Source organism: Quercus robur, chromosome 1, assembly GCF_932294415.1.
Source record: "Quercus robur chromosome 1, dhQueRobu3.1, whole genome shotgun sequence".
Lineage (NCBI taxonomy): Eukaryota > Viridiplantae > Streptophyta > Magnoliopsida > Fagales > Fagaceae > Quercus > Quercus robur.
The window spans coordinates 53,960,707-53,985,248 of NC_065534.1; the positions used below are offsets into that span (position 1 = coordinate 53,960,707).

The 24,542-nt window shown below is 37.5% G+C and overlaps 3 protein-coding genes across 5 annotated transcripts; 1 reads left to right on the forward strand and 2 right to left on the reverse strand.

The window, feature by feature from the left end:
• Nucleotides 1-5,162: 5,162 nt before the first annotated feature.
• LOC126713192 (uncharacterized) lies at nucleotides 5,163-5,747 on the reverse strand. The gene is made up of 2 exons (XM_050412883.1): nucleotides 5,593-5,747; nucleotides 5,163-5,523 (listed from the first exon to the last, which is right to left on the reverse strand). The coding sequence occupies exons 1-2, from the start codon at nucleotides 5,745-5,747 to the stop codon at nucleotides 5,163-5,165; spliced, it is 516 nt and encodes a 171-aa protein (XP_050268840.1).
• Nucleotides 5,748-8,979: 3,232 nt separating this feature from the next.
• On the forward strand, nucleotides 8,980-10,301 carry LOC126714372 (probable transcription factor At2g01370). 2 transcript variants are annotated; one of them, XM_050414503.1, is made up of 2 exons: nucleotides 8,980-9,125; nucleotides 9,301-10,301. In XM_050414503.1, the coding sequence occupies exons 1-2, from the start codon at nucleotides 9,025-9,027 to the stop codon at nucleotides 10,166-10,168; spliced, it is 969 nt and encodes a 322-aa protein (XP_050270460.1). In that variant the 5' UTR covers nucleotides 8,980-9,024; the 3' UTR covers nucleotides 10,169-10,301. The 2 variants fall into 2 exon arrangements, with proteins under 2 accessions (XP_050270460.1, XP_050270469.1); XM_050414512.1 differs by having other exon boundaries at nucleotides 8,980-9,104.
• Nucleotides 10,302-18,014: 7,713 nt separating this feature from the next.
• LOC126691876 (uncharacterized) lies at nucleotides 18,015-23,452 on the reverse strand. 2 transcript variants are annotated; one of them, XM_050387167.1, is made up of 3 exons: nucleotides 21,447-23,452; nucleotides 18,417-18,609; nucleotides 18,015-18,308 (listed from the first exon to the last, which is right to left on the reverse strand). In XM_050387167.1, the coding sequence occupies exons 1-3, from the start codon at nucleotides 23,376-23,378 to the stop codon at nucleotides 18,256-18,258; spliced, it is 2,178 nt and encodes a 725-aa protein (XP_050243124.1). In that variant the 5' UTR covers nucleotides 23,379-23,452; the 3' UTR covers nucleotides 18,015-18,255. The 2 variants fall into 2 exon arrangements, with proteins under 2 accessions (XP_050243124.1, XP_050243113.1); XM_050387156.1 differs by having other exon boundaries at nucleotides 18,413-18,609; nucleotides 21,447-23,450.
• Between the last annotated feature and the right edge of the window lie 1,090 nt (nucleotides 23,453-24,542).

Sequence of the window (24,542 nt, forward strand, 5' to 3'; positions counted from 1 at the left end):
CAAAGGCCCTCCCAAGGAAAGACTTGTAACGAAAAAGAAATAAATTTTAGTGTAGTTCTTTCTTTTGTGTTTTTCTTTTCTTTTATTTTGCTTGTAACTTCTGTTTTGGCTTTCCAAGTTTGTAACTAAGTTGCCCCTTTTGTACTTAATCTGCCTTGCTTTAAGGCTTTAATTAATAAAAGTATATGCACATTTTCTTTCTTCTTATGATTCTCATACCAGTGTTGATATAATTTCTATCTTATCTAACACTTAATAAGCGTAGTAATGAGGTAAACCTCTTCTCATTAATCTATATAAGTAATAGGAAAGTTATCCCATCTCATAGGGTCAGCAGCAAAACAAGTCAGATATACTAAGTCCATCATCTCGGCAAAGCATAATTTCAACTTTAAGGACATACATAGTAATTTAGCCTACATACGGGTTTTAACTTACTCTGTTCCTTACTCATTAGCAAGTTTAAGGACCATAGGGATAATCAATTCTCAAACAATTACAGGTATACCTGTAAATGCTTTAAGTGATGCTCATGAGCATCCACTTGAGCCTACTATCACAGTGAAAATCTCAGCCGTTTAGAGTGATTGATCATTTTTGGCATTCAAGTAATCAATAAGAAGCACTAATTTACCTTAAGCATGTAGTCCAAGGAGTCTGAAAAAACTAAAGCTTTGGCCTGACACTTGGTAAAATGATAGGAAGTATTAGTTTACCCAAAGCATGTGGTCTGAGGAGCCAGGCATAGCTGAAGTTCTGTTTAATACTTAAATGGATGTTAGGGAGTATTAATTTACCCAAAGCATGTGGTCCGAGGATCCAAGCATAGCTAAGGTTCTATTTCATACTCAAAAAAGTAACTTAATATATCAATTTACCCAAGGTATGTGGTTTGAGGAGTCAGACATGACCAAGGTTCTGTTTGATACTTAGAAAGATGTCATTTAAGTATTAATTTACCCAAAGTATGTGGTCCGAGGAACCAGGCATAGTTAAAGTTCTGTTTAATACTCAAAAAAGTAACCTAACATATCAATTTACCCAAGGTATGTGGTCCGAGGAGCCACACATGACCAAAATTCTGTTTGATAATTAGAAAGATGTCATTAAGTATTAATTTACCCAAAGTATGTGGTCCAAGGAACCAGGCATAGTTAAGGTTCTGTTTAATACACAAAAAAGTAACTTAACATATCAATTCACCCAAGGTATGTGGTTCGAAGAGTCAGGCATGACCAAGGTTCTATTTGATACTTAGAAATATGCCATTAAATATTTATTTACCCAAAGTATGTGGTCCAAAGAACCAGGCATAGTTAAGATTCTGTTTAATACTCAGAAAAGTAACTTAACATATCAATTTACCCAAGGTATGTGGTCCGAGGAGTCACGCATGACCAAGGTTCTATTTGATACTTAGAAAGATGCCATTAAGTATTAATTTACCCAAATTATGTGGTCCAAGGAATCAGGCATAGTTAAGGTTCTGTTTCATACTCAGAAAAGCAACTTAACATATCAATTTACCCAAGATATGTGGTTCGTGGAGCCAGGCATGACCAAGGTCCTGTTTGATACTTAGAAAGATGCCATTAAATATTAATTTACCCAAAGTATGTAGTCCGAGGAACCAAACATAGCTAAGGTTTTGTTTAATACTCAGAAAAGTAACTTAACATATCAATTTACCCAAGGTATGTGGTCCGAGGAGCCAGGCATGACCAAGATTCTGTTTGATACTTAGAAAGATACCTTTAAGTGTTAATTTACCCAAAGTATGTGGTCCGAGGAACCAGGCATAGTTAAGGTTCTGTTTAATACGTAGAAAAGTAACATAACATATCAATTTACCTAAGCTATGTGGTCCAAGGAGTCAGGCATGACCAAGGTTCTATTTGATACTTAAAAAGAAAATAATATGAAGCTCAACAAATAATGTAATAAACGAGAATGTGATAGGGTGGACTTTTATTAATAATAATACATTTTCAAGTTATTTACATTCTAGGGGCGTAGTACAACATTCTCGTCTAGGTCTTCAAGATGATACGCACCTATTCTGGCCACCGAGGTGATGCGATATCGCCCTTCCCAATTGGGCCCTAACTTTCCCCATGCTGGGTTCTTTGCAGTACTCAAAACCTTTCTTAACACCAAATCTCCAGGTGCTCGTGGCCTTAGCTTTACATTAGCATCATACCCTTGCTTGAGCTTGTGTTAATAATATGCTAATTGGACCATGGCACTTTCTCTTTGCTCTTCAATTAAGTCTAGGCTCTTTCCTAACAGCTTGTCATTGTTGCTCAGGGTGAAAGAACCCGTTCTCAGTGTTGGGAATCCAGTCTCTAGAGGGATAACAACCTCGACACCATAAGTCATTGAAAATGGAGTTTCCCCAGTGGACCTTCGAGGTGTAGTCTGGTATGTCCAAAGGATGTGTGGCAACTCTTTTACCCATCTTCCTTTTGCGTTGTCCAGCCTCTTTTTAAGCCCACTCACTATGACCTTATTGACAGCTTCAACTTGTCCATTCCTTTGTGGATGTGCCAGGGTGGAATAGCTATTTATTATGCCCAAGTCTCAACAATACCTCCTGACGGCTTTGCTATCGAACTGAAGACCGTTGTCCAAGATGAGGGTACGATGGATTCCAAACCAAGTGACAATATTTTTTCAAAAAAAATCTCTTGGCATCCACATCCCTGATATTTGCCAATGGTTCAGCTTCAATCCACTTGGTAAAGTAATTCATGCCAACCAACAAATACTTCTTATTCCCTGCTACCTTAGGGAAAGGACTTACAATGTCCAAGCCCCATTAAGTAAAAGGCCAAGGGCTGGATAGAGGATTAAGGACTCCTTCCAGTTGATGAATGTTTAGTGCAAATCTTTAACATTGGTCACACTTCTTCACATACTCTTGTGCTTCCCTCTACATATTTGGCCACCAATATCCTTGATTGAAGGCCCTGTGAGACAAAGATCTGCCTCTGTGTGGCTTCCACAAATCCCTTCATGTAATTCTTCTAGGAGTAGCTCAACTGTTTCAGGGTGTATGCATAGCAGATATGGGCCAGACAAAGATCTCTTGTACAACTTTTGGTCCTTGGACAGCCAAAACCGAGGAGCCTTCCTCCGTACCTTGTCGGCCTTGGACTTACCCTCGGGCAAGACATCCTCCTTAAGGAATAGCACAATAGAGTCCATCCAGTTTAAACCCACCCTTATTTGATGAACCTAAATCCCATCTCCCATCTCCGAGGATGTTGCCAACGTGGCAAGAGAGTCAGCATGTGTATTTCTACTTTTAGGGATTTGTTACAGATTAAAAGACTCAAATCTAGACTGTAAGTGTCTTACCTGGTTCAAATATCCCTGCATTCTTAGATCTCTAGCTTCCAACTCTCCTTGAACTTGGCCCACAACCAGCCTTGAATCAGAGAAGATTTCCACTACTTTTCCACCCATTTTCTGAACCATGGTCATCCCTACCAACAATACTTCATACTCAGCCTCATTGTTTGTGGCCGAGAATCCCAATCTCAAGGATTTCTCAATTGTGATCCTTTCTGAAGATGTCAGAACTAGCCTCACTCCAGATCCTCTGTGGTTCACTGCACCATCAACGTATACTTTCTAAGACAAAGGTTTTTCTAAGGAAATTGCACCAACCGATTTTCCATCCATGTTCTGCTTCTCTATTCTCTCATCTAGTGGGGTTTCGGCAAACTCGGCCATAAGATCGGCGAGGACTTAACCCTTGACAGAGGTGCAAGGCATGTACTTGATATCAAAAACCCCTAGGATCGTACCCCACTTGACAATCCTTCCTGTGTAATCAGCACTCCGAAGTAGAGATCTAAGTGGGAGTTGGGTCAGGACAACAATCGTGTGTGATAGGAAGTAACGGGGGAGTTTGCGCGTAGCATGCATAACTGCCAAAATGGCCTTCTCTAGAGGTAGGTAACGGACCTCGGCCTCATGCAGTGATTTACTCACATAATAGACCGACCTCTGTACACCACTATCAACCCGTACAAGTACCAAGCTTACTGCATGGGAAGCCACAACAATATAGGCAAACAAAACCTTTTCCACCTTGGGTCTGGACATAATGGGTGGCTGAGAAAGATACTCCTTCAACTACTGGAAAGCCAGGACACATTCCTCAGTTCCTTCAAATCCCTTCCACTTATTCAACAATTGGAAGAAAAGTCTACACCTATTCGTTGATCGAGAGATGAATCAGTTTAGAGCAGCAGTCATCTCTGTTAGCTTCTGGACCTCTTTGGGATTCCGAGGTGGCTGTAGATTATTGATTACTTTAATTTGGTCAGGGTTTACTTCAATTTCGCGGTGTGTAACCATGTACCCCAAAAACTTCCCTGATCCGACCCCAAAAGAACACTTAGAAGCATTGAGTTGTAGCTTATGCCTCCTCAAGATCTCAAAGATATTCCCGAGGTCGTTAATGTGCTCAAATTCCAACATACTCTTGACCACCATGTCGTCTATATATACTTCAATATTCTTTCCCAATTGTGGCTCAAACATCCTAGTCATCATCCTTTGATAGGTAGACCCTGCATTTTTCAATCCAAAAGGCATCACCTTGTAATTGTAGTTTCCAATAGGAGTGACAAAATTTGAGGATAGCTTACAGTTGCGTCCACTAGTTGATCAATCCGAGGCATGGGAAAGGGGTCCTTTGGACAGGCTTTGTTCAAGTCTGTGAAATCCACACACACCCACCACTTCCCATTCTTCTTCTTTACTACCACTGTATTAGCCAACCATTCAGGGTAGAATACCTCTTTGATCGCCCTAGCCTACTTGAGCTTCATCACCTCGTCTTTGACAGCATCAGAATGATCCTTAGATGAGTGCCAAGGTGGTTACTTTTTGGGGGTGACAGATAGATTGACATTCAAATGATGGTAGATGGAGCTTGGATCCACCCCTGGAGCTTCGTAAGTACTCCACGTGAACACATCAACGTTCCTCATGAGAAATTCTATCAGTTCTTCCTTATCCTGAGGAGGTAGCTAGGCTTCAACCTGAAAAAACTTCTCCGGATCACCACCCATAACAATTTTCTCCAAATCCTCACATTTTGCCTCCTCGGCTGGCCCATCAACAGGCAACACCAGAGACTTTGATTGCTATAAGCCCCCCTTAGTAGAGGCCGATGACTTAGCCTCAGGCTGATGCATAATTGCAGCCACAAGGCACTGCCTAGCCATGGATTGACTCCCCATGAACTCCTTAATCCGATCCCCTGATGGATACTTCAATTTCAAATGCAGAGTAGAAGAAACGGCCCCCAGGGCATGAAGCCAGGATCTGGCCACAATGGCCGTGTAAGGAGAGTATGCATCCACCACAATGAAGTCCACTTCAACCACTTCTGAACCCGCCTGCACGGGCAACCTGATCTGACCCTTTGGGATGACAACCTTCCCGTCAAAACTCACCAAAGGTGAATCATAGACTATCAGGTCCTTAGGCTTTAAGTTTAGCCCCCTGTACAAGTCAAGTTACATAATCTCTACACCACTGCCCTAGTCTACCATCACCATTTTCACATCATACCCTCCTATTCTGAGGGTAATCACCAAAGTATCATCGTATGGCTGGATGGTTCCTATCTTGTCCTCATCAGAAAAACTAAGTATCGGTTGGATCTCCATTCTAGCCCTTTTCGACGCACAATCAGGGTCCCCGGCTGGTAGCTGAGCTACAGACATCACCCTGGAAGGATGAGAAGCAATCCTCCCAGGCGCAGCAAAGATGACATTAATTATGCCTAACGGGGTCCTTGATGAAGCGTTCCCCTGAGCCCCTGACCTTGATTGGTCTTTTTGTCCGTTGGGCCGATACAAAAACTGTTGTAACCTTCCCTCTCTGACTAGTTGCTCCAAATGGTTCCACAGAGTCTTGCAGTCCTCGGTGGTATGCCCCTGCTCCTGGTGGTATTGTTAATGGAGGCTTTAGTTGCACCTCAAGGGATCTCCTCCCATTTTTTTTGGCCATTTGAAGTATGGCTCATTCTTAATCTTTTCCAAGACTTGATGTACTGGTTATCGGAACACAGTGTTAACCACTTGAGGAGCTGTAGATCCAAATTGTCCCGCAAAATCCTTCCGGGGTCTGTTATTGTTGTATCTGTCCGACCTGAAATCCCTCCTCTTTTGAGGGATAACCTTACCCTTCCCCTTGCCTTGCTGTTGGTCTTCCTCAACCCACTTGTACTCATCAATGCGATCCATAAGCTGACGAACACTTCTTATCGGCTTCTTGGTCAAGGATTTTCTCAAATCATGCTTGGTGGGCAGTTCGACCTTGAATGTTCTTATAGCTACATCATCAAAATCCCCATCAATTTCATTAAACATCTCCTAGTACCTGTCCAAGTACGTTTTTAGGGTCTCACCTTCTCGCATGAACATGGACAATAGAGAATCTAAAGACCGAGGAACCTTACTACACGTAATGAAACGAGACCCAAATGCTCGTGTGAGCTTCTTGAAGGAGTCAATAGAACCTACACCTAGACCATCAAACCACCTCATCGCCACAGGCCCCAAGTTGGATGGAAATACCTTGCACATCAAGGTCTCATTTTTGGGGTGTACAACCATTCTCTGGTTGGAGTGACTAATGTGCTCCATAGGGTCTGTACGACCGTTGTACATGGTGAACGTGGGCTGAGTGAATTGCCAAGGAAGTCTCCCTTCCTCAATCCTGCATGTGAAAGGTGATCTGGAAATTTGTTTGAGTGCTCTGTTCATCGCATCATTCCCTAGGCCTTTGGAAGATAAGTTTCTGTTTCTATGCTCATGGTGGTAGTCCTCATCATACGAGAAAGACTCAATGGGAGGGGTCCTTGATCTTTGCCTATAACTACCATCCTCTTCATCGCCAGAAGAGAAATCAGAAATGGAAGGAGTTTGCCTTCTCCATTCGTGGCGCAATTTCCTATTTAAATGATCAATCTCTTGTTGCATGGCTTTGGTATTTTTCCCATGAGAGAGGTGGCTACCACCCCGAGAATGGCTCTTACTAGTATGGGTAGTATGTACACTCCCCTCCCGGTCCCTTCTTTGCTCGAGATTGACAAAATGATCTTCACCTTGGGACCCCATAGATTCTGCCTAGTGTGGACCTGAACCTACCATAGTTGGACGTCAGGCTCACTATAACACCAGAATTCCCCACAGACGGCGCCAATTGTAAGGACCGGATTTAGGTTCCTGGCCTAACAGATGGATGGATTCAGGCCCAATAAGTCCAAAACAATGAATTTATAGAGAGTGGATTAGAAAATTAGGCTAAAATGAGTTGTAAAACAAATAAAGTAGGCTCAAATGACAAGAACAAGAAGATATATTGATTTAAAGTAAAGAAAATCGTCTTTTTATTTTAAACCAATGTTATTAATTTCATTTTGGACCTCTGTGGGGCCAGGGAACTTATGATCCGGCCCACGCTCTATTTGGGCCCAGGGCCCGTGCCGAGGAGGGTATTTGCCAAGGACGAATAGGGAAAGGCCGAAATGCCAAGGGCACAGCCGAGGATGACCCTGTCCTCGGCACTCCAAGACTTAAAAGGGAAGAGCAACATTTCGTTGAAGACTGCCCCCAAAAAGCCCCCTGCAGGAGATGCGAGTAGAATGGGACCCACGTGGGGGTACGGTGCGAAACTGGTTCAAGGTAAATACGTCCCCTCCGCATTAAATGCACCCGCCAACGTCCTAACCATATTCATGAAAAAAGACGCCAGAATAGGATGACTTCGATCATCGCAACTAACAAAAAACAAGGGGAGGCAGCTGATGGGATAGGTACTGAAGTAGGCACCTGCCTGATCAACAAGTGGAGGGCTAAGATCAACCAAGAAGGGCTATATAATGTGAAGGTCAATGCGCCAAAGAGAGGCTGGGAAAAAAAGGCCAAGAACCAGAACCTCCCAGACCGCCTCAAGGAGAAAGACTCCTCGAGCGAACACGGCCTAATTCTGTACGAACAAGACGACTAACCGCCATTCGGTGACCAAGGCCTAGTTTTTCAAACCCACGCTCTACAAATGATATTGTTTGGGCCCTCTTTACATACGAGCCCAATATTATCTTAGGGTTGTCACGAATTAAGTCCTTACAACCTCGTTTTGGTTTGTTTATTGAAACGAAATATTTTAGTATCGACCTGTTTCAGCGTACCGTTTTAAAATGTTTAGGAATTCCTAAACACACACACACACATATATATAACATAAAAGTGTCGATTAAAGAAGTGTTACTATTATATAAAATAATGAATTTAATTTAATTTTTCTAAAAAAATTAAATAAAGTGGGATTAAAAAAACATTTATTATAATTTTTCTACAAATAAAATTCACATTTTGGATAATTGTAAAAAAATACAATAAATGTGAGAGTTGAAACACTTATTGCATGGAAAAAAGTTATTAATATTTTAATTAATATATAGATTTTAAATAAAATTAATAAATGATATGTCCACTATTTTCACAACAAATTCTAAATGATAGGTTATTACTGATTGATATAGGTAAGCTAAAAAAAAAAAATAGTAATAAGTTCAAATTAAAACTAATAACTATTTTCAACTTATGATTTAGTGTAAAAATATTTTAAAAAGTATTATAAACATAACATTCTTTTAATAATAATACAATTTTTTAGTATAAAATTATAAATAATCATTAATATATACATTAATAATATTATATACCATTGTATCTAGACATTACCTAGGTCTGACACTTGGGCTTTTTATTTATTTTTAATTTTTCTTTGTCATTTCCAAAGCTGAATAACGTTTGGCTTAATTGAAACTTAAAAGAGGACTAGACTCTGCCCTCTCAAAACTAAAGTACTTAGTATTAAAAATATATATATATATATATATATAAATATATATATATATACTAGACTCTAAAAGAAGACAGTAGAAACTAAAAAATTAAAAGAGTAAAAAGAAGGAAAAGAGGGAGAAGAAGAATGGGAGAAGAGAGAAAGAAGAAGAAGAAGATGATGATGAAATGGAGAAGAGAAGAACAAGAATGGCAGCCAGCCATATGGTGGGGATCTCAGATTTATGGGTTTGTAGTGTTTTTTTTTTTTTTTTTTTTTTTTTTTTTTTTTTTTTTTTAAGTCAAACTCTGACCCATTCTTAAAAACCAGAAATCAATTTCTATGTAAAGTTGATATTTTTGTGCATGTCTTAGTGAAACCTTGCTTGTATATTGTTCTGTTTATTTGATTTTTGTTGTCCAGCGATGATACCCATCATCAAGATCCTGACCATGACAGTTCAAATGATAGTAGCTATCACGAAGATGAAGAGTCACCTAATTCCTCTGAATCCTCCTTTAAACCAGAAGAATTAGAAGAGGCAAAAGCTGAAGCAAAATCCAATGAGTATTGTTACGATGATGCGCTCAATGAGTTCCTGGCTATGTCATCTCCATCTTCTGCTGAAACTGAATACCATCCTGAAGAACTTGACTCTTCACCTAAGCGCTCAATCAAAAAGGAAGCTATAGAGGACTCTGACTCCAACTCCGAAGACAATGGCAAGAATAAGAAGAAGAAAACGACAATGGTGTGGAGGGAAAACGACACGCTTAACCTTCTCCAATCCTTGTATAAATACGCTGAGAACAAGCGTGCTGATCCAGTTGCTGCAACTGCAGACATGAATAGTTTTTATAACTCATTCAAGAAAACTTTTCACTGCAAAGTTACGAGACTTCAGGTGGCCGATAAAGTGAGAAAACTGAAGAAAAAGTTTAAGGATAATCTTGAAAAGAAAGGGAAAACTTTTTCTTTTTCCAACCTCCACGAGAAAAATTTGTATAAACTATCTAAAAGTATATGGGGATTGCGAAGGGATTCGCGTGAAACCAAATGCGTGGTTAATAAGAAGTTGAAGTTTGATTTTGAGGGTCATGGTATGGAGGCATTTGTGAAAAAGCGTGGACTGAGTTTGAGTAGCTTTAAAGACACTAAGAAAAAAACGTCTTTGAAGGAAAAGTGGAATGAGTTTAAATTTTCTGAATTGGAGACAACCCGCAGGCAGGCTGCATTCGAACGAGAGCTCTACGAATTGGCATTGGATGAATTGCCCTCGGGTTCTCTTTAATTAGTTCATGGCACTATGGAGGGAATGCTAATGTTTTGTGATCTTTTGATCTTCAACTTTGATGTTTTGTTGCTTTTTTGAACTGTATTTGATCAAATATATTAGCAATTGCACTTGATACGGTTGTTATTTAGTCCTGGACTAATTTAAACTTTTGTTATTTAGTGCTACTCTTGCATTGCAATCAGTAGTAGTCATATGTACTAACTCCTACATGTGTTTATATGGAACTATATTTTGCTTTTGCCATTACAAAGTGTTACTTGCATAGTAGACAATGGACAAATCAATTTGGATCAAAGAGACAAAATAAATTCTGATTTATCTAGGACTAGGGACTGAAATGAAGAGGCAGAGCTGATTGTTGTGGTATCTAGCTGTTTGTTATGGTGTCCTGCTTTATCCATTTGAGGCTCTTGCATAATGTTATCAGTTGGTGCTCATTGCAGTAAAATTATCAAATAACTTCTATAGCCTAGCCAACCAAAAAAAAAAAAAAAACGTTTTTGTGTTGGGATTTTTCTGGATATATTTGGTTTAACAGTTTTATGTTGTAAATCATCATTTTATTAAAAGTTTTTAATTATAGAATTTGACTTTTTAATACTTTCACATACCAAAGTATCATGTGCCATGCTAATTATGACATGTTTGTTGTATTATTATTATATGGGAAGGGCCTTGCCTTGAAGATCCTCATGAATAATCTACTTTGGCCTGCTATACTCTTGCAAGTTGAAAAACAATTGGTTGACCAACCATTGCTGATGTTTGAAGGTAGAGCTGTGTGTTATGTTGGCCTGCTTTATCAATTTGTTGGCCCTTTGATGCTCTTGCATGATGTTATCAGTTGGGGCTAATTACAGTATAGATTTCAAGTAACTTCTATAGCCTGGCCAACTAAAAAGAGAGCTGCCAAAAAATTCTTGTGACTCAAAATACCCTTAAATGGAAGTACACTTGAGCTTCAAGTTGCTACCCCAAAGGCAAGTTCTGTTCATAGCTTAAAAGAATTCTTTCTTTACATGGATTACCCTCTTGATGTTACCTCCTGTATTGTGTTCCAAATATTTGGTTTTATAGTTATCTATTTCCATTATCTTGTGATTTAATTTTATTTAAAAAGGAAAAAAAAGAAAAAAAAAAAACAGCAATTATATACTTGGTCCTTGTGAGTAATTGGTTGAACTGCAAATAATTGTAATTTATGTTGCTTGGTCCTTGCGACCAAGTGTTATGAAGTGTTGCCTAATTGCTGTGTTTGTGCAATTGATTGTGCACTCTTCATATTAGTTCAGTTATGTTGGAGGGTAAACTCGGCACTTTTTTTGCTCTATTTATAGTGTTCACTACAATTTTCCATAGATGCATTCCACTTAAAATCAAATGGAAAGAAGAAAATTTGGGCCCTTTTTCCTAGAGAGGTCGCCTTCTTTTAGGGCCTATAAAAAAAAGGCATTTGATTATTTTTTCCCTTCACTGCATCAACCCTTTTGAAATCTGAAAATTGATTCAATGATTTTTTTCAGTTGTAATGTTGAGGATCTTTGAGGCTATGATGAATTTTGTTGATTTTGTTCAGTTTGGTTGATTAGAAAGCTGTGAAAATTTCTCTTTTTGGTTTTTTGATTTTGTACAGAGTCCGCCATAGCAGGCCTGTAATAGTAAAATTAGGCACTTTTTAGTGGAGGGCTTTTTGTTGTTATATGAAACTTTCAGATCATTATTTTTTGTTTCATTTAAACAATTTGATTTTAGAAATGAAATTATGTTAAGAACTCCTGGTGTGTGTGTGTGGCAAGTAAGCTCTCGTTGAGTATTATTGATTTCTTTCCTTATAATATTTGTTGTTGATGGATTATCTACTATCAATTGAAAATATTTAACAGTAATACTTCTTCTTCTTCTTCTTTTTTTTTTTTTAAGCTATCTACTTCATTTCTCATGTGGATTTTCCTTTTCTTTTCCCAGAAACTTTGTCCTTTTTTTTGTGCACTTGTTCTTTTATGTGACTATTTCTCTGTTTGGCTGCAAGGAAACTTGAGGAAAGTTAATGTAGAAAGGGTGCAATGCTTGACTAATATGGGATGAAATAGTAGTTCCAGACTTAGTTACTGGGTTCCCTTAGAAACAATAAAATTTGTTTTCTTATCCTATATTTTTCATAGAAACTGGACAAGTGACAAAATTCTGGGGGTTTTGCTTTTATATGGTTTGTTTTCAGAACACATAAGGACAGCTCAAGCAAACTAGTTGTGTTTGGCTTTGCTGGCAATTCATTTCCTTTAAATATAATGCATTTTCCCCATGAAAATAGGAGGAGCTTATTGTGGGTTATGTTGTTTTGTATATGTGTTTTTTAAAGGCTCCAGTTGGACTTATTGTGGACTGTTAGAGATGACAAACTACCTAAGTAGGGTTTTATTTTGACCATAGAAATTCCAGGAATTGGACAACGGAGTCACAAAATGAACCTTGCCGCTGACTTTGTTATTGTTTTTGCGGATGTCATTTGTTATGGACAGATAAATTTGTAGAGTTTCAAACTTTGCTGACAAGACCAAATCACCTAATCTGAATTCAAGATAGTGAGAAAAGTTATTGCTGTTGAGAAAACTTTTGAGCTGCATTCATACAAGAATTCCTGGCCAGGCAAAGCAACTAAAGCTTTGCCATAGCAGTCCAAATTACTTTGGAATTAGGCATTTGAATGACAACTAGGAGAACAATGTGAAATCCACACTAGTGTAGAAACCGAAAGCAGAAATATACCTTTACTATCAATATTTTAAATTATAGTATTTTTCCCTTTATTTTTGGTTTGATTTAGTCTTCATTTATCATGGTTGAGGGATCACAAGTTCTTCTTGGATTTGATTGGTATGATTACGTTTTAAGTGTCAATTAACTTTAAAGTAAGTTATTTTCATTATGTTTAACGGTCTTTTAAATTTTTTGTATGCTTTAAATAACAAATATGAATATGTTTTAATTGTATTTAGTGGTGCTCTTATTTCTTATAACACTTTCATTTTTTTGGTTGTATGTGGGAAGGGCCTTGTCTTGAAGTCCATGTGTTGTGAATAATCTACTCTGGTCTGCTATACTTATGCAAGTTGAAAAAAGATTGGTTGACAAACCATTACTGATGAAGATGTTTGAAAATATCCCTGGTAGTGCCCTTGGTTGATGTCATAACTTATAAGGCTCATCAGAGCTTCTAACTTTGCCACCACCTCTTCTGATCTCGCCCAACCTGAGCTTGACTGTGTCGTTTTCATTTCCATTCTCAAAGGTGGGGTCCTTGACATTTTTACCTCAGTCCAATGTTTATAATTTTGCCTCTAAGTAGCCTTGCGTCTGTCTATATGCTAAAACTAGTTCATTCTAGTTTTGGTTCACATGCAAAAGGTTTTAATTTGCAGTAGCAGTTGCTTGAAGCAGGCTGCAAATTAAAGGCATATTCCTGAGCCTTACAATACATTATTTTGGGTGATACCCTTAGGATTGTTATCAGAATTTGCTGCTGGAAATCAAATGAGGAAATCTTGCAGTTGTCCTTATCCCGCTTTTTAATTTGTGAGAAGCTGATTTTAATAAGCTGCATTTTTATTTTCCTTTCTTGTTTTGCTGTTGTCCGTTTGATTCTTTTGAAATGGTTACTTTAAGTAAACAGAAGCCTTTTGTCTATGAAATAAGGAAGTTAGATGTGTTTGTAGACAACAAAAGTAAACCTAAAAATTACTACTTGGTTAACACCTTGGGCCCAAAGCTTTTTCTATTGACCAAAAGCCAGTCATTAGTAGCACCCCAAACTCAATATAAAACTCTCCCTTCAACTCAAAAACCAACCAACCATGTTTTACCCACATAGCTGAAACTTTAGAGTAAAAGCTCATTCAACCAACATTCTCACAATTCTGAAACTTAGAGCTGGAAATATGGATACAGGGGAACCTTCTCTCTCTTCCTCACAACCTTGCTCAATTTTCTCTTTTCGCTGACTATAAGTTGAAGTTTCAGACTCGTGTACTATTTATGTATTTTCTTGTGCTTCAGTTATGGCATTTTCATGTCTCTCTTGTTAAAGTACTATTAGCCTTTTGTTCATTATACATTTGAAATTTTGGACTTGATTTTCCACAAATAAATATTTCTAGAGAACCCAATGGGAGATTTGAGCTAATTTTGCATTTTTGGTCCTTGTCGCAAAAAAGTCCCCGACACAACTCCAACAATCGTGAGCCTGTAGCCTACCATCCCAATAATTGAAATTGGGTTTTTAACTATCAAAATTGAAATAACCACAGAAACAATAATTTCATATGTTGATGAAGCATTCTCTAAGGTGTAGCTTCTAGTAACATCTCAAATTACCCAAAAAAAAAAAAAAAAAAAACCTACAAAATAAGAAAAACAGACCAAGATTTCTTTTAATCTTATTTTTTTAATAGTTTTTAGTGTGTTTAGATTAAGATTTTGTTAATTTGTTTAAAGTGGACAAAAATATAATCATATATATTATATTAATGGCGTAAATGCACTTTTGGTCCCTATATTTTGGGCCAATTCGCATTTTGGTCCTTAAAAATTGATTTTGTTCCTATTGTCATCCCTATTTTTTTTAAATCATTTCTATTTTAATCCCTACCGTCATCCAAGTAACAGAACCCTATTACGTGGCAGATTGAGTGCCCTAATTGCTGACATGGTGTTGACGTTGCACTGACATGGCATTAAAATATTATTAAAATAAATTATTTGGCTTTTTCAATGTCACATCAGCATTTTAATTTTTTTACTTTCATATTATTATTATTATTATTATTGGCCTTAAATCTAATATTATTATTGTGGGGTATTTTACCCCGCAAGCTTATTGTCCTCTTTGGGGAGTCAAACCCACAAGGTTTTGTTTCTCGGCCCCAAGTATGGGAGTCCAGGATTTTCACCTCAGGCCAAGGGCTTTGCTTTGTAGCCATTTTGGCTTGACACCTTTGTCCCACATCGGTTGGAGATGCGCTCCACTCATGGTTTATAAGCCCTTGGAGCGACCATGAGTGTACCACTACTCAGCACATTGTAGAGGCAAAGGCCCAAGAGCATACAATGGGCCTTGGATCCCGTATGAAAATTCGACCACGTCCGAGGAGAAGGCGTGGGTGCCAAAAGAGCTCCCGGCCCAATTCTTATGGGCCTGAAGATGTTTAAAAGGCGGTCCGAGGAGAAATGTCTCCTCGAACGTACCAAATATGGCTCAAACATGCACTCTGCCTGTTAAAAGGATCCACCCCTACAAGCATTAGTAACAAGGATGAGTTCCACAAGCCCATAAGAAGGAAGAAAGTGTAGGATGCCAAAGGAGAGGTTGCAACTGCCACATTAAATGCATGACAGCTACTTTTCTGGCCACATTAATGTGGAGAGGACTTGTGAACAGTGTTGCCTTGGCTACCACAACTCATAGAAAGATGGGGAGGATGTCCGATAGGACAGGCACTCAAGTGAAGGTCCAAATGATCAACAAATATAAGGCCCTGATGACTTCAAGAGTGCTATATAAGAAAGGGGAGTCCCCATGAAGTGAGGGACGGAGAAAAAAGGAACTAAGAACAGAAGAACAGTGTTAGAATCATAACTTTTGAGCAGGGACTGATATATATCCTCCACGTCTCCTCGGATTGAATATCTAATGGATGTGAAGGGGGGTTTTTCTTACTCTCGATTGTTGCATGGCCCAATTTTAGCTAGTATACACTTCGTTAAGGCCTAGTTCTGTAGCCCACTCTCTATAAATTCATTGTTTCGGGTTCCTTGGGCCAGAACCCCATACCTGTTGGGCTTGGGCCCTGAATCGTGACCCTACAATTATTATTATTATTATTATTATTATTATTATTATTATTATTATTTTACTTTCATTATTTTTTTCTGTAAGAACATAACATCATGTTCTTCATGTTCTTCCCAAATTCAAGAAATAAACCTAGCAACCAATCCAATCTCTAGCAAACCCAAATCCAAATCCAGCAACCAAATCTAATCTCCATCAAATCCAGAAAAACAAGAAATAAAACCCAGAATCAAGAGTAAACCTAGAACAAATGCAAACCCAGAACAATGCAGGTGAACCCAGAACTATTCTTCATGTTCTATAGAAAAGAAGATGAAAACTTTCCTAGAAAATTAATCAAACCCATGAACTCAGAAAAATCAAACCCATGAAACCAGAAAAATCAAACTTCACGTTCTCACAGTCAAACGCACCAATCAGTTAACAAACCCACGCCCACAAAGTCACCAAACCCACTACCACCATCGTTAATCAAAAAAGAGAGAAAAATGACAGTTTCACAATTCTCAGCAACTTTTTCCATTGGATGATCAAAGGAGGTTCTAACTCGTGACAGAAACCTGAAACCCATCGCAACTCCCACAGCCAGAAACCCATATCAAACTTGATGTCATGCCACCCAAGCCCGTCGGAGGACCTCCATTTCGGGAGCCACCGCTATGAAACCCACTACGTCAATCCAAACAGCCATAGTTTCTTTTTTCTAATTCTACCAATCTCAGCCACGAAACCCACAGACAATTTCAATCACCAAACCCACTACCACTAATCTCCTCTTCTAATTCTTCTGGGTTGGTCTTCTTCCCTCTTCTTTTTTCTCAGTCGTGGTTTGGGATATTTTTCAACCAACCCAATCTGAGAGCAAGTCGTCTTAGATCGAGAGAGATAGAGACTAAGAGAGACAAATGCCACACAAACACTCAAAACTAATTTGGGTTTTTTAGCACTATAAATACACATCCTAATGTCGCTTGGGATATTTATTAATTTATTTTTGTTTTGATTTTACTTTTTTGGTTTATCTTAAAAGAAAGAAGAAGATGAAATAGATACAAACACAAAAACGCCAACATAGAGCGTGAATAGTGTTAATTTAGTGTTTGCTTCTTAAAAAAGTTCAAGAAAAATTGAAATAATTGCTTTAAAATTTTTTTCTCAATCTTTAAAACTATAAAGTTTTTTTTTTTTTTTTTTTTTTGAATTTTTTCAGTTTGAATTGAATTTTTTTTATCAGAAATTAAAAAAAAAAAATTAAAATGCTGACTTAGCATTGAAAAAGCCAAATAATTTTTTTAATAATATTTTAATGCCATGTCAGTGTCACATCAGCACCATGTCAACAACCAGGGCACTCTGTCTACCGCGTAATAGGGTTCTGTTACATGAATGACGACAGAGATAAAATAGCTAGAAACGATTTTTTAAAAATAGGGATGACAATAAGAACGAAATCAATTTAGGGACCAAAATGTGAATTGGCCCAAAATGTAGGAATCAAAAGTGCATTTATGCCTATATTAATTTGAAATACAATTTTAGAATTCAAATCGAATCAAATTAATTTCTAATTGTAGTTTAATTTTGTGCTATGTATCCAATTTAATTTTTTAAATTTTGGTGTCAAGTTAACTCCATTCATAATACTCAATGTGGAAACCGAGATGAACATCTTATCATCACAATTGTTAATATTTCTGTGCATTATTACCCAATAATGGGGAATAAGGGATTTGAACCTAATTCTTTTTTAATACCCATCAAAATAATTTCAACTTAAACAAATGACGTTGGATTTAAACAAGTGAGATCTTGCAAAGAGCATCACACGAGCTTCAATTTAAGGGGCACCGAGCAAGAAACTGTCAATTCATGCATTTACCTAAGAACATGAAGACTAGGATGAGACTGGGAAAAGATGTTAACCTCTTTAAAAATTCAAAACGAAGGCAATATAATTGCTACTCCCAACTTTGCATAGAAATAGCAGCGTGCTAGCATTAAAAGTACCCCCAAAATTCATTAAGTAACACAAGTGGAGTAGCAAGTGATACAAACATAGCCTTCTGCTTACAAAAATAAGGTTCCCAAAATTAGTAATATTACAAAAGTGGAACCTGTGAAGCATGCCTACCTTGTCTATGCATAAAACCCTTCAACTATCAGATCAGTCCTCTCTTTCTCTCTCTATCTTTGAGAAATCTCCAGTAATGATTTAGCATATGATCATTAGGCCTTACCTGGTCCCACTTTCCTGTACAAAATATTGCGTACGCATCAGCTGCATACCTAGCCCAAAGACAAAAAAGAATTCAGTTTCCATTAAGATATAATCAAACTTCTAGGTAGGATTCTTAACTAAAAGAAAAAGGATGAAAGTGTAGTCAATTTACTTGCCAACACCATGCAGCTGAGTCACATGGGTCCAGCTTTCCCCCATATACTCCCGAGACAAGCGTTGTATCATCGAAGCCCTCTTCTTTTGTAGACCTAGAGTTTTTATAATCTTTTCTATTTCCTCTTTGGCAACCTCGGTTGCTGTCTTTGCATCAGGACAAAGAGTAAAGAGATTCGATATAACCCTTCTAGCCTGTAAGGAGAAACATATGCATTTAAGCAATTCATTTATAACCAGGTGCTAAGAACAACTATCAATCTATACAAAATGTCAAGAGATCCATTAAGAGTGTGTTTGGAAAGTGATGAAACCTACAGCTTATTAGTGTTTTTAGCTTACTTTGCTACTATTCATGGATTCCATTGCATTTTTCGATACTATTAATAGGTCCCACTGTACCATTCAGCTAGCTTTTAGCTTTTTTTTACAGTACTTTCAACAAAAAGTTTTTAGTTTCAACTAAATAAGCTGTTCCCAAACGGACACTAAGACCCACACACACAGATACAAAGACCCCTTCTAAGAGAAACCATCAATTTGTAGAATATTTTCCATCATGTGAAGAGAAACATAAAAATCATTATAATCTATTAAGAGACTTCCAAAAGATTTACTGGGTTGTTTAGCAAATATGCAAACACCAATGTTGTAACAATGTAATGTGCACCTTAGTTTGGGATGGTATAAACTAGGTAGCTTTCTCAAATTACACCCAAAACCAGACCAAGGATCCCGTGGGACTAAACCTAGCACCTGAGGCCAAGCCAAATTGAACAAACAAAAAAGGAAACTCATATTTGTTCATACAACTTTCTTTTTTACTTTTTAAACAAAATTAATGATTTTGTGATGTATTGTAACAAACAAAGGATCCAGACTATAGAATCAACAATTATGATAATTTGTAAAATGATAAAAACAGGCAGCTTAATTAAGAATGTTTAAAGCTCAAAATTCAATCAACCAAATCCAATGTGACCCAACTGAATCCAGATGAATGCTGCATCTACCAGTGCTCATAAGGGTGAAAGTGAAACATCTATATTTGCTATAACTAACAAAGCGTCCTTGATGTAGGACAAATTAGGGAATTTGTCTACATGTGTTTGTGGTAGGTTTAGGGTTAGGAAAGAAGAAGAATTAGAGAGAAATTAGGGTTATGCGCCCGTGAACAGTAACTTTAGAAAGAGAAGAAGAAAAGATAGAGAAGAGATAAGGAGAAATCAACAAAGGCCAATGTGCCTATTTCTCAAAACACTCCATTTTATTAATCAACTCATTCTACTTCCTTTGAATACATTGAGCACAGTATTATATATGACTCTTGTGCTAGTAGTAATACGAGTACCAAATTAACTAGTAAAAAATAAAACCTAATAATTAAACCAAAGCTCATAATAAAGACCCATAACTAAATAAGACTCATTAATAAAATAAAACCCATGTCCTATAACTATGGCCCACACTCAACAATTGTAAAATTACTTAAATACCAATAACCAAATAAAATATAAATATCTAATTAACTACCATAGACAATTATTCTTGGGCTTTGCCTTAGCCTTACGCTTCCAAAGAGAATATCATTTATATAACCATGCTATGATTGCGCCATCAGTCCTCCAACTGTGCAATTCTTCTGTTATTACAGCAACAACTACATCTTTCCCCATAAGACATGGAATAGTCAGAAGTACAGTCACAATGTTGAGATTTTGTTTTTCAGTCACTAATCCACAAGCCTAATTCTATTCTTTATTTTCTAGTAATCCAAAAATCTATGCCATAAACCATGCCTAGATCCAGCTTTATGATTTGCTATCTTAATCTTTGTCAAGTTCTTCAGTCATCAACTGATATGGTCACAGACCTTTCTGCAACGAATGTTAGTGGACCCTTATTTACCATTGACAAATACACAAGCCTCCATAATCACAACACCATATTGGATTGTGATGCAAGACACAGTCTTAGTGATTTGCAAAGCCAGCAATATACACTAATAGATTCCAAAACAAATCATACATACAAATTAGGAAAACGAAGAACATAAACTGAAAGATATGGATAGGTCGGAAATGCATGGCAGTAAAAAATAACCAGTGCTTTTTCAGTGAAGATTCATACCTAGAAATAAGTCTCAACAAGGTGATTGACATTACTGCAAGGCAACCATAAAGAAAAAAATATACAAAGTGTATAGTGTCTACAACCAACTACCAGGGCAGTAAAAAATAACACAAACAGTGCTTTCTCAACGAAGATTCATGCCTAGAAATAAGTCTCAACATGGCGATTGACATTACTGCAGGGCAACCATAAAGAAAAAATACACAAAGTGTCTAGTGTCTACAACAAATTATGGCAACAACCTAAATGTCAAAAAGATGAATCGTAATTATTTTCTTTTTTTTTATTGGTAAGTTAAACAGGCATCCGATGGCTCTTGAGCCACAGCCTCACCCTCTCTTTAGCACTCAAAAGGGGAAGAGGTGCCAATTGAGCTAGAGATCATTGGCAAACTGAAGACTCACAAATTAAACAATAAAAGATGTTGATATTCCCAAAAAAGTAGTGAAGAATAATGCTCTATTTCCATGATAATAGTGATAGAGCAGCTGAAGAAATAAGTGTATCAATTCATGATAATAGTAATCACGACAAAAGTACACACACTTTCAAAAATCCCCCCCCCCCTCCCAAGGAATAGTAGTAGAAACTAGTTTGGTAACGCCCTTGGATATATTATGCAGGAAAGAGCCAAGAAAATTATAAGTTAAGCTTGTTGGATAACCTAGTCAACCATATTACCATTCATGCCCTAATCCAGTTTTGTTGTCCCCAATAAAAGAGAAAGTAATTTGATCATACACTGTAAATTTCCTATAACGAAGTTATGATGTTTCCTACAAACTACAAAGGATGGAAAACTTATAACTAGTCAACTATTGCTTCAGGGAATAACACACTGATATATCTAAGAGGACCCAAAGGCTCATATGAAACAAACACTTGATTAGTAGAAATACCTGAAAACCAGATGTCCGATTTAGGAGCATACATATCACCAATACCCTCCAAGGATCATGGGCATGACGCTCTTGGAGTAGACCAGGGGTGGTGCGCGGAGGCTTCCACATGTTATCTGGACTTTTTCTTCGGTATGCATTGTCTAGCTTCTCAGAAGAAGAAAGAACAGTCCTAATTGCAACAGGTTTTTTATATCCATTGCTACCTTCCAACAAACGGCCATCTTCATTTTCTTCTTCTTTGGATATCTTTTGGAAGTAGGGTGAGACCCTCACAGAAGTAGCATGAGTTGTTGCACAACGTCTTGGTGGTTTCATTTTTTTTGTACCATCACCATCATTTCTTACCACCTGTCCCGTTGACCTCCAGAAGTAAGGGGAGACCTTTCGAATTTCAACATGAGCTATTGCTTGCTGTTTTTCATTTCTTCTCCTCCACTTGGAACGAGAAACCTTTCCAATTTCTAACCCATTTTGCGGCACTTGCTCTTCTTTCAAGTTTGTGAGAATGCTTGGCAATATAACAGCCTCATTCTCAACCTTCCCAGCCAAGTTCCTGCTACCATCATCAGGTAGAACGGATGAATTGTTTGTCATCTCAAATGGGAAACTAAGTTTCTCGCTACATTTCTTCTCTTGCTCCTCATCATGCTGGCCATTCTTTCCGTTCTCTGTCATATCATGACTCCTGTAAGTGTATTGTGACAGAACATCCTCAAGCTTCAAATCCTCATTTTGTAAACTTCCCTCAAATGGACTAGTCCTACGTTTTATTTTGTAATCTAACTCCATTTTTTGCTCTTCATCCGCCATCTCCCTCTCCTCATCTTTAACTACCATTTTGTGAAAATCCCGCGTGTAATGCCTGCTATCCTTTCTTCTCCCCTTGGCATTACCATCAAAAACTTCAGTTAAACCTACATCCTCATCTATTAAAACGGCTTTCTCAAACCCCAGTATCTCATTAGACTTGGTACACTCCTTGCTAATTCTATCATCCTTTCTCTTCCCCCTCTTCTTATCCTTCCTTGGGTCACCATCACCTCTACTATGCTTTGATATTACAGTGTTTTTGTTGGGAATGGTCTCCTCAACCTTGGGTCCTCCTTCATTTGCAAAGTAAGGGGAGACCTTTCGAATATCAACACGAGCTATTGCTTGCTGTTTTTCATTTCTTCTCCTGCGCTTGGAATGAGAAAGCTTTCCAATTTGTAACCCAGGTTGCTGCAATTGGTCTTCTTTCAAGTTAGCATAAATGCTTGGTAACATAACAGCCTCATTCTCAACCTCCGCAGCTAAGTTCCTGCCACCATCAACATCATCATACTGGCCATCCTTTGTCTTGTAAGTGCATTGTGAGAGGAGATCTTCAAGCTTTAAAATCTCATTTTGTAAACTTCCATCCTCAAGTGGACTGGCTATTTGGTAATCGGACTCCATTTTATGATCTTCATCCTCCAAACCCTGCTGCGTGTAACGCCGACTATCCTTTCGTCTCCCCTTGGCATTACCATCAAACCCCAGATCAATCTCATTCGACTTGTTGATGATTCTGGTGCTGGTGCTGGTGGTGGGTCGTTGTTGTTGCTTAGCAAAATAAGGAGAAAGCACCACAACCCTATTCTTACCTCCTCGTCTAGGTCTAGGTCTAGGTCTAGCTCTATTATTCGATTTTCTTTTCTCAATAATAAACGACTCTTCTTCTACTTGTACACTCTTATTATTTGGAACATCAAGTTTATTGTTGATGATGATTTTCCTAGAAGAATAAACATTCTCATGAGTATGTAATTGAGATGCAGAGGAATCGAGAGAACTTACGGCGGAGGTTGTCATGATCATCGGAGACGGAGACTGAGACTGAGACCAATACTTTTTCCTTTTCTTCATACCCAACGACGCCATCGCCGTTTCTTCTGTTTCCAACGACATAATCACATATGTTACTAAGGTCTTTGTCCTTTTTGCCTCTTCTTCTGCCCTGTTTTATTTATGAGTTTATATATATCTTCCTCTTTTTCTTTTTTTCTTTTTTCTGGTTCTTGTGGTTTGTGAGTTGCAATTTTTTATTCATTCCCGCCCTCAACTACGGCCCACTAGCAATAGTTTAATTTCCGGCCCACTTTATTGTGGGCTGTTCATGTCAATGTATGGAGTTTGGAGTTTTGGATCCATTCAACTGGTTTGATCCATTTTTTACTGCATTTTTTTTAATATACACATATATATATATATATATATATATACAGAGAGAGAGAGAGAGAGAGAGAGAGAGACTTGTATAGTACTTAGATGTTGTTCTTTAGGTTTCTCTTTTAAGATTCTGCCATGTAAATTTTTTCTCATGAGATAAAAATGTATTTTTTTAATTAAATAACTACATGGTTGAATTTTAGGAGGAAGATGTAAAGAACAGTACTTAAGGTACTGTACCTAAATTTTGTCCATATATATATAAATTGGGTTTAAGTTACATTTGGTGTAATTTTAAGTAATATTACACCACCCAATAACTTGTTATAGAATTCATATTTTGAAAATCCCACCATTGAATTATATGTTCTTAACAATCATGCCAATTTTTATGTTAATTGGATGTTATTTACCATTTGATCTGTAAACTCATTTTTTATGCATTATTTTAAACTACAAAAACTTGAATTTAAAAAATTGTTTGATGACATAGCTATTAATCTTTGATTACCTTGAAATTTTGCAAGTATGAAGAATATACAAAGATAATGTAATCTAACGGTAGAATTGTCAAAATTTGCATTCAATTAAAAAATATTGAGTGGTGTAACATTGTTTAGAGTTACATCAGGTGTAATTTGAACCCAACCTTATATATATATATATATATATATATATATATATATAGAGAGAGAGAGAGAGAGAGAGAGAGATGGGTTCAAATTACACTTTTTTTTAAACCATTGATTTCCATTAGATCTAATGGTTAAAAACACACTAGTGCTGTAAGAACCAAGTACAAGAGTTCTGGGCCTTAGATTCCTTGGGCTCACAATTTATTTGTAGTGGGTTTAAGGATTTCCTACAATGGGTCGTTCTCGACAGAGAGACTCAAAGCAACAC